Here is a 12,184-nt window from a genome sequence, read left to right as displayed (position 1 = left end):
TTCTCTATTTTGAACAAATAAAAAGTTGAAAGCATCTGAACGTGTCAAGTCACAATTTTTATACTATGTGCTTTAAGTTCTCTAGAGCACTGTCAAGTCTATTATTTAATTCTCAGAAGAATCCTATAGGTGGGTATTATCCACATTTTACAGAGGAAGCTGAAGAATAGCTATTTCCCCAAGCTATGCAGCAATTAAGTAGCAGATATGCAAGTAGAGCCCAATAAAGGTCAGATTTCCCATTTTTAGATTTTCCTACATTGACCCAGGAAAGTTTTGAGTTGTCATGAAAAAGTTTTGAAAAAAATTCTAATTCTTTATACCTTAGATAACTATAAGTATCTAATCTTTAGAAGTACCTTCAGCATATAGAACTGTAATATATGAAGAATAGTAACAAATGATAAGTACATTGATGTTTTCCACCCTTTACATTTGATACCAGTGAGAGTTTAAAGTGAATATCTATTAGGCAAAATTCCAGTAGTCTTTGGGAAATATTAGAGGTGAATGATCCTCAAATGAAAAACATTGATTTTTGAGTAAAAATTTCAAAGATTCTTAAATAATATTTTAATACAGATAGCCCTTTATAACTCTTTAATGTTTACAACATGAGATACTAAACAAGAGGGAGCCCCTTAAATAGAATAGGCCAAAGGTGCAGATTTTATATTTACTAAATTAGATATAAAAAGGCACAGAAACAATCCAGGACATATTGCTTTTTTTTTTTTTTTTTTCAGTCTAGTTCCAGATTCTAGATTCCCCACAAACTATGAACTTTAAAGGTTGTTATTTGTATCTTACAAAGTTTTTTCCTATCTGTATTGGCTGTATTTCAAGTTCAGTAATCCAGTCTCCACCAACATAACTCAAATCTTTAATGGAAATCAATATGAAAATATGATTTAGTTTATAACAGGTATTCATAGCTGACTTGGGGGGGGAACATATCAGTCTTCACTGTTTAAAACATGTTTTCTTAATTGTACTTAAAAATACTTTGATTAATGAATGTCTTTTCCTACTGAATTACATTCTAATTTGACTTAGATTATTTGTATTAGTAATTGATTAATCTTTGATAGTGGCACCTACTTCCTAAGCCAGTGTCAGTGGCTCAAATGGTAAAGAATCTGCCTGCAGTGCAGGAGACCCAGGTTTGATCCCTGGGTGGGAAAGATCCTCTGGAGAAGGGAATAGCAGTCCACTCCAGTATTCTTGCCTGGAGAATCCCCTGAACAGATGAGCCTGGTGTGGTCCATGGGGTCGCAAAGAGTCGGACACAACTGAGTGACTAACACCATAGCCTACTTTCTAAACAGGTTTTCTTTCTATACAGTTCACCTTCTGTTCCATTCTTCCATTTCATTAGGTAGCCAGCAGTCTTGGAATAGATGACCTAAAATAATGTCTTTCTGTATGAGGACTACTAATTAGCCATGACCTTAATTGGTGTATTTCATCAGAGTTAAGACTTGTTTCTTGAGTAATTAAATTGCCTTCTGTGTGAAAGTTGCTCAGTTTTGTCCAACTCTTTGCGACCTCGTGGACTGTGCAGTCCACGGAATTCTCCAGGTCAGAATACTGGAGTGGGTAGCTGTTTTCCTTTTCCGGGTATCTTCCAATCCAGGGATCAAACCCAGGTCTCCTGCATTGCAAGCGGATTCTTTATCAGCCTAGCCACCAGGAACGCCCAAGAATACTGGAGTGGGTAGCGCCTATCCCTTCTCCAAGGGATCTTCCCGACCCAGGAATCACACCGGGGTCTCCTGCATTGCAGGCAGATTCACCAGCTGAGCTAGTAGGGAAGCCTTAGATTGAGATAATTCTGTACATGCACACACATTCACATAAAATGTAAAGTTAAGTATACCAATAATGGAAAGATCTATTCAGGTAAAAGTTGTCTGTTAAGATATCTTTTTCTTAAGATAATGGCCTGTTCTTTGGTGAAAGAGATTTAATAGAGCTTCTTCTTAGAGACACATATCTATTTCTTCAGAATATTGCAATTCTGTTTGTGAGCAGTGACTGAAATCCAGTAAGAAAGAGTTCTTAGTGTAATATTGAGTTATCATTTATGCTTCACTCATTTGGCTTATAGTTTTCTTTGTCTGACTAGTTCTTTATTTACAGTATGTTTTTGTTGACAAATGAGTATTGATACTTTATTAAATAAAGCATATTTTGATGTTTCAACTTTTAGGTGTCAAAAACAGAGCCTTAAGCTCAGTTATTACTGTTAGAAACACCTGAATGAAAAACATTGGCCTAAGTTAAATTAACATTTATTTTAAGAGCAGCATATTAAATTTGGAACCTACTACATGCTATGAACATTAATCAGCAGTTTTGTATTTGAGTTAAAGCTAAAATAAGTAAATGATATATAAAGAGATGTATCATTTTTATAGCCTATCTAAATGAGTATTGTTCACTAGAAGAGACGGATTATTAGTAAACCCTCTGGAGGTAAACTCTGAAGAATTTATAGGCTTTTAAAAGATGAGTTTTTTCCTGTTATTAGTGTCTCTTTAATGAAGAATCCAAGAGTACTGCTTAGGTTGGACTTCCCTGGTGACTCAGTGGTAAAGAATCGCCTGCTAACACAGGACATGCAGTTTGATCCCTGGGTTGGGAAGATCCCCTGGAGAAGAAAATGACAACCCACTCCAGTATTCTTGCCGGGAAATCTCATGGATGGAGGAACCTGGCAGGCTACAGTCCATGGGGTCACAAAAGAGTTGGACATGACTTAGTGACTAAACAACAAAACAGGACCTACTTCTTTAGTTCTTGCCATAACTAGCATAAAATTAACTGCCTGTTTAAACTTATATTAATATATCTGTGTTTCAATTCTGAATTTGATGTAGTGGTGATGTAGTATTGCTTAAGCTCATATTTTTCCATTAATTCCTGAATTTTTTTTGTGTCTGTATAAATTTCTTATCTTTTTTTTTCCTTAAGAATTTAGAGGAGGTAACTTAAGAGGAGAGGCACAGTATTTTTTATTTTTATGTTTGTTCTCTTTCCTTAAGCCCATTTGCTCTATCTGTGCCAGGTACCTTGTCCCAGTTGATCTCTATTTGGAAATCACCCAACAGTCACTTGTCATAATTTAATGTGGTTCCTTAAAGTCACTAAGTCTGTTGTTCATTTTACTTGTTAATTTGAAATGTATTCATAATAATTACAGTGAGAAAAGTAGCAGAAAACAGTTTTCATTTGGATATTTTCCCACTTATTTCTTTCTTCTTAATAGAGAGGAAGTTCGTGCCCCAATTCCTCAAAAGCAAGAAATACTGGTGGAACCAGAACCTTTGTTTGGTGGTAAGTTTACCTTTTTTTCCTAGCTTTATTTGCCTTTATTGTTGTCTTCAGGATTTTAATAAAGCTATCGCAAGATGTGAAGACTTACTCAGATTATTATTTCAAGTACAGTCCTTATCTTGTAATTCCGTACTCCACTGAGGCAGGTTGCACAGTTGCTTCTTCTGAGGAGTGAATGAGATTAAAAAGTCGATAACTATTTCAGAAGGCCAAAAAGAGGAAAATAAGCAAAAGGAATTGCTGCCTTATAATGGAAACAAATCTATCATTAGATAAAAGACTCTGATTGTTTTTTTTTTAATACCCACTTGACTGCCATGTCCTTACTGTCTTGATACACTATATCTTCACTCTTTTTTTTTTTTAATGTATTTATTTATTTGGCTGTACCAGGTCTTAGTTGGCACATGTGGGATCTAGTTCCCTGACCAGGGATTGAACCTGGGTCCCCTGCATTGGGAGTGGAAAGTCTTAGCCACTGAACTACCAGGGAACTCTTATTTAATTTTTAGAAGTGTTATTCCTGTATTGAAAAATGGAAAAAATAATCTCTATTCCATGCAAAAAATTATGGTATCAATCTGAGGTGCATAAAGAAGATGGTAGGAAATAGAACATTTAATCAGATTTAAAGAAAATTTATAGTTTTATTGTATTTTATTTAAAAAATATTTATTTATTTGGCTGCATCAGGTCTTAGTTGCCCTGAGGCATGTAGGATCTTAGTTCCCCAACTAAGGACAGAACTTTTGTCCCCTGCATTGGAAGGCAGATTCTGTTATTCTTTAAAAATTTGGGGTGAGGGGGATAATTGCTTTACAGTATTGTACTGGTTTCTGCCATATATCATGAATCAGCCACAGGTATACATACGTCTCCTTTCTCTTGAACCTCTCTATCTCCTATCCCATCCCATCCCTATAGGTAGTTACGGAGCCCTGGGTTGAGCTCCCTGTGTCACACAGCAAATTCCCACCAGCTATCTATTTTACATATGGTGATATGTATGTTTCCATGCTACTCTCAATTCGTCCTACCCTCTTCTACTGTGTCTACAAGTCTGTTCCATATGTCTGTGTCTCCATTGCTGCCCTGCAAATAGGTTCATCAGTAACATCTAGATTCCATATGCATGTGTTAATATACAATATCTATCTTTCTCTTTCTGACTTAATTCACTCTGAACATTGGGGTACATGTGTCTCTTTCAATTACGGTTTTCTCAGGGTGTATATTCAGTAGTAGGATTGCTAGGTCACATGGTAGTTCTATTCCTAGTTCTTCTAAGGAATCTGTACTGTTCTCCATAGTGGCTGAATCAGTCTACATTCCCAACTGCAGTGCACAAGGGTGCCCTTTTCTTTGCATCTTCTCCAGCATTTATTGTTTGTAGATTTTTTAATGATGACCATTCTGACCAGTGTGAGGTGATACCTCATTATAGTTTTGATTTGCATTACTATAAAGCTCTTAGAGGAAAACATCAGCAGTACAGTCTTTAACATACATCATAGCAAGAGCCTCTTTGAGCCACCTCCTGGAGTAATGGAAATAAAAACAAAAGCAAAATGGAAATATACAAATGGGATTTAATTAAACTTAAAAGCTTTTACACAACAAAGGAAACAAACAAAGACAACCCTTAGAATGAGAGAAAATAATTGTAAACAAGATAGCTGACAAAGGATTAGTCTCCAGAATATACTATAGCTCATGCAGCTCAGTACCAGAAAAACAAATAACACAATCAAAAATGGGCAAAAAACCTAAACAGACATTTCTCCAAAGAAGACATACAGATGGCCAACAAATATATGAAAAGATGCTCAACATTGCCTATAATTTTATTTTAACAAGCACTTACTTACCTTTTGTGAGCCAGATATTTTAGGCATTAAGAGGTATATTAAAACTGCAGAATATAGGGAACTTCGCTGCCAGTCCAGTGGTTAAGACTCTGCACTTCCCACTGTTAGAGGCACAGGTTCCATCACTGGTTGAGAAACTAAAATTTTGTCTGGCATGTAGTGTGGCCAAAAAAACTTAAAAAAAACAACCCCAAAACCCAGAAGAGGAAGTTAGGATTTAGTTGGGTAGACAGAGTCATAGAAACATACATATTTACATACAAATATGTACATATGTGTACATATGTACACATGTATACATGTATATGTGTACATTGAGAATAGCAATGCAAAAACATAAATCTATAAGAAGTTTTGTAGGCAGGCTAAAAGAAGAAATAAGTTGTAAGAAAAAGATGAAGAAAATTACATAAACCATGTCTTTTGATTTGAAAAAGCAAGTTAGTTGAGAGTTTTAAGATTGATCTTTAACCTGGCAGCTTTGGAGTTTACTGTAGAAAGAAATAAAGATGTCCAGAGTCAGAAATAAAGATGAGAGTAAGATTCAGAAATAAAGATGGGAGAAAGAGCACTATAAGATCTGAATATTGAAGAATAATATGTGCTTTCTGCTTTTTTTTTCTTCATATAAATGTAACAGAGCTCAGGAATAATGAATGCCCTTGAAAGCTTTCTCTTTCCTTTATTGCAAGGAATAAAGGCAGGATCTTTGCGTGGGGAAGACAACAGCAAATGGGTTCTAAGCTGTTTTACTGTTTGAGGCAAAAGAGTTTCCATCTGAAATATCACTTTCTTTTACCTCTGGTTTGATGAGGGTAGGGGGTATGAATGACTTTATACAGTTGGTAAGTCAGTCTGAACTTTCGTTAGTAGATTTTATTATAACTTTGAAAAGGTTTTTGGAGAACTATTTTCTTAGGAGTAGTATCGATTTAAAGTGTGTACAAGTGTGGTCTGAGACTCCCTGATACCCTTTCAGTGGGTCGTAAGAACAGAACCATTTTCATAATAATACTAACAAGTTATTTGCCTTTTTCACAGTGTTGACATTTGGGCTGATAATTGAGAAGCAATGATTGGTCCAGCTACTGCCATCTTAATTAAATCAGGATAGTGGCACCAAACTGCTGCTACTTGTTGAATTCTTCACTGATACACACTTGCAGTTTAAAAACAAAAAAAGCCAATTTTACTTATTAATGTTCTTGGCAAAGCAATAAAAATTCTTTTCATTTAATCTTGACCCACATTTTTAAACTATTCTTTTTGATGAAATAGAATATGTACATAAGACACTTCCACATACTGAAGTACTCTGGTTACTTTAAGGAAAAACACTTGTACAGGTGTTTGAGTTGAAACCTAAACTAGCTGCTTTTCTTATGGAACACTTTTTCTTGAAAGATTACTGACAAACTAGTTATTTAGAGTTAGGCATTTGGCAGACATTTTCTTAAATGTGAACAAAGCCTGTTAACTGCTTCAAGGCAAACAACTGACATTAATTATTGCCAGTCATTTAAGGAAAAAAAAGCTTTCATGCAGAACTTAGAATTTTAGGAAGTTTATGTCCATGATTGTGATCTTGTTAGCTTCCTAGTACTTAAAGGCTTTCTAATGAGATTCATTCCAGTTCAGTTGCTCAGTCGTGTCCGACTCTGCAACCCCATGAAATGCAGCATGCCAGTCCTCCCTGTCCATCACCAACTCCCGGAGTCCACCCAAACCCATGTCCATTGAGTCAGTGATGCCATCCAACCATCTTATTCTCTGTCGTCCCCTTTTCCTCCTGTCCTCAGTCTTTTCCAGCATCAGGGTCTTTGCATTCTAATGCTCTCCTAACTGAGCTATTCTGACTCCTTATCAGGGTTTTTTCAAATGAGTCAGCTCTTCGCATCAGGTGACCAAAGTACTGGAGTTTCAGCTTGAACATCAGTCCTTCCAATGAACACCCAGGACTGATCTCCATTAGGATGGACTTGTTGGATCTCCTTGCAGTCCAAGGGACTCTCAAGAGTCTTCTCCAACACCACAATTCAAAACCATCAATTCTTTGGTGCTCAGCTTTCTTTATAGTCCAACTCTCACATCCATACATGACCACTGGAAAAACCATAGCCTTGACTGACTAGACAGACCTTTGTTGACAAAGTAATGTCTCAGCTTTTTAATATGCTGTCTAGGTTGGTCATAACTTTCCTTCCAAGGAGTAAGCGTCTTTTAATTTCATGGCTGCAGTCACCATCTGCAGTGATTTTGGAGCCCAAAAAAATAAAGTCTGACACTGCTTCCACTGTTTCCCCATCTATTTGCCAAGAAGTGATGGGACCGGATGCCATAGTCTTAGTTTTCTGAATGTTGAGCTTTAAGCCAACTTTTTCACTCTCCTCTTTCACTTTTGTCAAGAGGTTCTTTAGTTCTTCTTCACTTTCTGCCATAAGGGTGGTATCATCTGCATATCTGAGGTTATTGATATTTCTCCTAGCAGTCTTGATTCCAGCTTGTGCTTCCTCCAGCCCAGCATTTCTCATGATGTACTCTGCATATAAGTTAAATAAGCAGGGTGACAATATACAGCTTTGACATACTCCTTTTCCTGTTTGGAACCAGTCTGTTGGTCCATGTCCAGTTCTCACTGTTGCTTCCTGACCTTCATATAGGTTTCTCAAGAGGTGGGTCAGGTGGTCTGGTATTCCCATCTCTTTCAGACTTTTCCACAGTTTATTGTGATCCACACAGTCAAAGGCTTTGGCATAGTCAATAAAGCAGAAATAGATGTTTCTCTGGAACTCTCTTGCTTTCTTGATGATCCAGTAGATGTTGGCAATTTGATCTCTGGTTCCTCTGCCTTTTCTAAAACATGCTTGAACATCTGGAAGTGCACTGTTCACGTATTGCTGAAGCCTGGCTTGGAGAATTTTGAGCATCACTTTACTAGTATGTGAGATGAGTGCAATTGTGTGGTAGTTTGAGCATTCTTTGGGATTGCCTTTCTTTGGGATTGGAATGAAAACTGACATTTTCCAGTCCTGTGGCCACTGCTGAGTTTTCCAAATTTGCTGGTATATTGAGTGCAGCACTTTCACGACATCATCTTTCAGGATTTGAAATAGCTCAACTGGAATTGCATCACCTCCACTAGCTTTGTTCGTAGTGATGCTATCTAAGGCCCACTTGACTTCACATTCCAGGATGTCTGGCTCCAGGTGAGTGATCACACCATGGTGATTATCTGGGTCGTGAAGGTCTTTTTTGTACAGTTCTTCTGTGTATTCTTGCCACCTCTTCTTAATATCTTCTGCTTCTGTTAGGTCCCTGCCATTTTTGTCCTTTATTGAGCCCATCTTTGCATGAAATGTTCCCTTGGTATCTCTAATTTTCTTGAAGAGATCTCTAGTCTCCCATTCTGTTGTTTTCCTCTATTTTTTTGCATTGATCGCTGAGGAAGGCTTTCTTATATCTCTTTGTTGTTTGGAACTCTGCATTCAAATGGGTATATCTTTCCTTTTCTTCTTTGCTTTTCGCTTTCCTTTTCACATCTTCCAATAATAATAATCTTCTAATGAGATTAGTGGTGACATTAACAGCTAGTTATTTTTTTTTAAATATTGTATAATGAAGTGGTCAATATTTGGAATGTTTTGCATAACTCAGTGAACAGATATTTTCAAACCACCAAAGCACACTGTTACAAAATTGTGCATAGGTGAAAGATTTGTTCAGATCAATATGTATTTGTATATGCAATATATATTAAATATCTGCTGCCATTTAACAAATTATTTCAAAGTTTGACTTCCTGAAACAAAAATGTTTGTTATATCATCATTTCTGTGTGTTAGGAATCCAGGTGTGGCTTAGTCGGGTCCCCCTGTTTATGGTCTCTCAAAGGTATAATCAAGGTGTCAGTCAGGGCTACTGGCATCCCAAAACATGACTAGAGGAAGAGTCTAAATTCACTTATGTGGCTGGTGGTTGACTGGAGACATCATCAGTTCCTTACCACAGAGCAAATGAGAGAGCCAGAGAGGACAGCTCAGGATGGAAGCCACCGTATTTTTGTAACCTAATTATTGGAAATTACATCCTGTCACCTCTGCCTCATTCTGTTTGATCCTGCCCATACTCAAGATGTTCACCCACAGGTCATGAGATAGGGATAATTGGGTGCTGTCACAGAGCCTGCCTACCACATAGACCAATAGATTTCAATGGAGCAGAGTATGAAAAGTTCATTGATGATATTTTAGATTCCATGTTGCTACCAACCTTTTAAGAAATTACCACTGATTGAGTTTGGTATAGCAGTCGAGGAAAATGTTCACAATTACCTTAAAACTGTTAAAAGACTCTTCCCTTTTACAACTACATGTCTGTGTGAAGTTAAATTTTATTTTTCTTCATATACTTGAATTAAAAGAATAGCAGCAGATTGAATGCAGAAGCAGATCTAAAAATTCAGGGGTCTTCTCTTATACCAGTTATTAACAGAGATTTGTGAAAATGTGAAACAGTGCTACTCTTCTCATAAAATTTTGTTTTCTCTGTTTCTCCCCTATTCTGACTGTGAAGCTCCGAGTGAATCTCTTTTAGCTCTTTGCAGCTTAGTTTCTTTGACCTCAGTGACCAGGACTCTTACTTTGTGGTTAGTAGAGTAAGAATAAAGAGGATTGATGTTTACTTTTAGCATATGGTTTGGAAGAGTCTGGAAACCATGTATGAAGAGGCAGGCAGCAGTAATAACGGTACTGAAGCTAGAGGTGTAGTGGCTTGAGGAGAGGTTCTTGCTTAGACTTAGGGTAAGTAAGGGGGAAACAAATGGGAATAGGTCATGAGTCCAAGAAATATGAGGGTAGTTGGAAAGCTAGCAATAAGGACCTATGATGAACCTCCAGGAGGTTGAGAAGGGCTAAATTGGAGGCAGGGTGGGGGGAGTGAATATGTATGTGTGTAAAGAATGTAGAATATTGATTGGCCTGCCATTGGTAATTTAAAAATAGAAGAAAAGCTACCTTTTATATATTATGTACTACCTCTCCAATAATAATATGCTTTCTTAAGCAGCTGTTCAATGTCTTACCCTAAGATAATTCCTAATTGTTATGGTTAACAATTGGTTAAAACTTTCTTAATTTTTATGGTTAAATAGTACTTAATAATGAGTTTTAAGAAAGCATTGAGAAATTATTACTGCTAGAAACATACATATTTAAGAAAGGAACTCTCAAATAAAAATAGTTCCAAGATTGAAGAGAATATTTCTTGCTTCTTCTGTATAAAGGGAGGGAGAGAGAAATAAGGCAATATTTAAATTTTATAAGTTTAATAAAATTTAAAATAAATTTGTGTAATTTATTTGATAAAACAATTTATATGTAAAATTCAAGTTAAATTTGAAATTCAATGCAAAGTTAACATATAGAAGCCTCTCATTTTTATCAAATTCCTTTTCCTAGAGATAATATTGTGATTCTTCAATGTAAATACTGATATGCGTAAGTGCATAAATAATATGTGCTAAATCACTTCAGTTGTGTCCAACTCTTTGCGACCCCGTGGACTGTAGCCCACCAGGCTCCTCTGTCCATGGGATTCTCCAGGCAAGAATCCTGGAGTGGGTTGCCTTGCCTTTCCTCAGGGGAATCTGCCAAATGATATACTGACAGATAATGCTTTAAACAAATAAGTAATTTTTTAACATGTGGTTCTGCATTTTTTTGTTATTTTTTGTTTTGCTTTTTACTCAGTAGTTCTTAGATTTAAAGAATTACCCTATATAGTGGAAAATGCAGGCTATTGCGAAGGATGCTTTGAAAATGGGGTTGGGGGACTTTTACAGTTTCTATCTAATCTTACTATCTAATCATCATTTCTTATGGAATATTGTTCTAGTTACATGCTTGCTGGGCTTGCCATAAGCCAACTTAATAACGGTCACCCATATTGAAAGAATCATTAAATGTCCTTATTTAATGTATATAAAGACCTGGTAATTTAAAAAAGAATTATTGTATATTATAGTTGATTTACAGTTGTGTGGTAGTTTTAGGTGTACAATAAAGTGATTTAGTTATACATAATACACATGTATCTGTCCTTTTTCAGATTCTTTTCCCATTTAAGACCTGGTAAATTTCTAGGTTTAAGAACATACAGGAAGATAACATTTTGATGATTGCTTTTGAAACTTTATCTGTACAATACTTAAGGATTGGGTAATAGACCCTATTCAGCAGTATCAGAAGACGTTGGTTCTGTTTATTTCTCTCTAATTATAGGAAAAATTGATACTCTAAAATTGTTTTTCTGGTGTTCATAATTCTACATGTGTGCGTAAGTAGTTCTTAAATATTGTGATTTAAAATTTACTCAAGTATTGCACTGAAGTGTAGGCAGATTTTTTAGGATAACCTGAATTTGGTATTTGGAGCATGTGTAAGATTCATCTCCATGTGGAATCATCCTCACAATCTTTCTTCCTGTCGTTTTACACAAGTTTGGCCAAGTCTTGATTTTCTTTTTTATATAACAAAATGTTGGTCTGAAGATGGTTACGTTAATTATATATGAATGACTTGAAGGTTTTAAAAATATTTTATTTTTTGGAAGAGGGCACTATTATCAATCTGAGTGTCTTGAAATAAGAAATTCTTATAGATAAAGACATTTTAGAATTGTTACAAAATTAATTTTTAAACTTTTGTGTCAATTCTGTTTTTTTCTCCTAAAGCTCCTAAAAGACGACGGCCTGCTCGTTCAATATTTGATGGTTTCCGGGATTTTCAAACTGAAACTAGTAGGTATCTATGGATCAGTTTATCATTTTCTTTTCTCTTCCTCCTTCTCTCTGCCTCCATTCTTGTCTTTCTCTCTCTCCCTGTCTCCCGCAGATAAAACCACAAAGTGGAAAAGCAGCCATACACTTCCCTTCAGGTCAAGATCTTGGTTTATTTGATATAATTTTTTTCTTAAAAAGA

The 12,184-nt window shown here is 36.0% G+C and overlaps 1 protein-coding gene across 1 annotated transcript in view; it reads left to right on the top strand.

Moving 5' to 3' along the window:
• The window catches only part of UBXN7 (UBX domain protein 7), a 59,590-nt gene that overhangs the window by 20,911 nt on the left and 26,495 nt on the right, over positions 1 to 12,184 (top strand). Inside the window, exons 3-4 of the mRNA XM_020889646.2 lie at positions 3,272 to 3,339; positions 11,938 to 12,003. Coding sequence (XP_020745305.1) covers positions 3,272 to 3,339; positions 11,938 to 12,003 — 134 coding nt within the window. The remainder of the gene's footprint in view (positions 1 to 3,271; positions 3,340 to 11,937; positions 12,004 to 12,184) is intronic.

Source organism: Odocoileus virginianus, chromosome 4, assembly GCF_023699985.2.
Source record: "Odocoileus virginianus isolate 20LAN1187 ecotype Illinois chromosome 4, Ovbor_1.2, whole genome shotgun sequence".
Taxonomy (NCBI): domain Eukaryota; kingdom Metazoa; phylum Chordata; class Mammalia; order Artiodactyla; family Cervidae; genus Odocoileus; species Odocoileus virginianus.
Note: the sequence above shows the minus strand (reverse complement) of the source record. Positions and strands in the feature narration are given on the sequence as shown.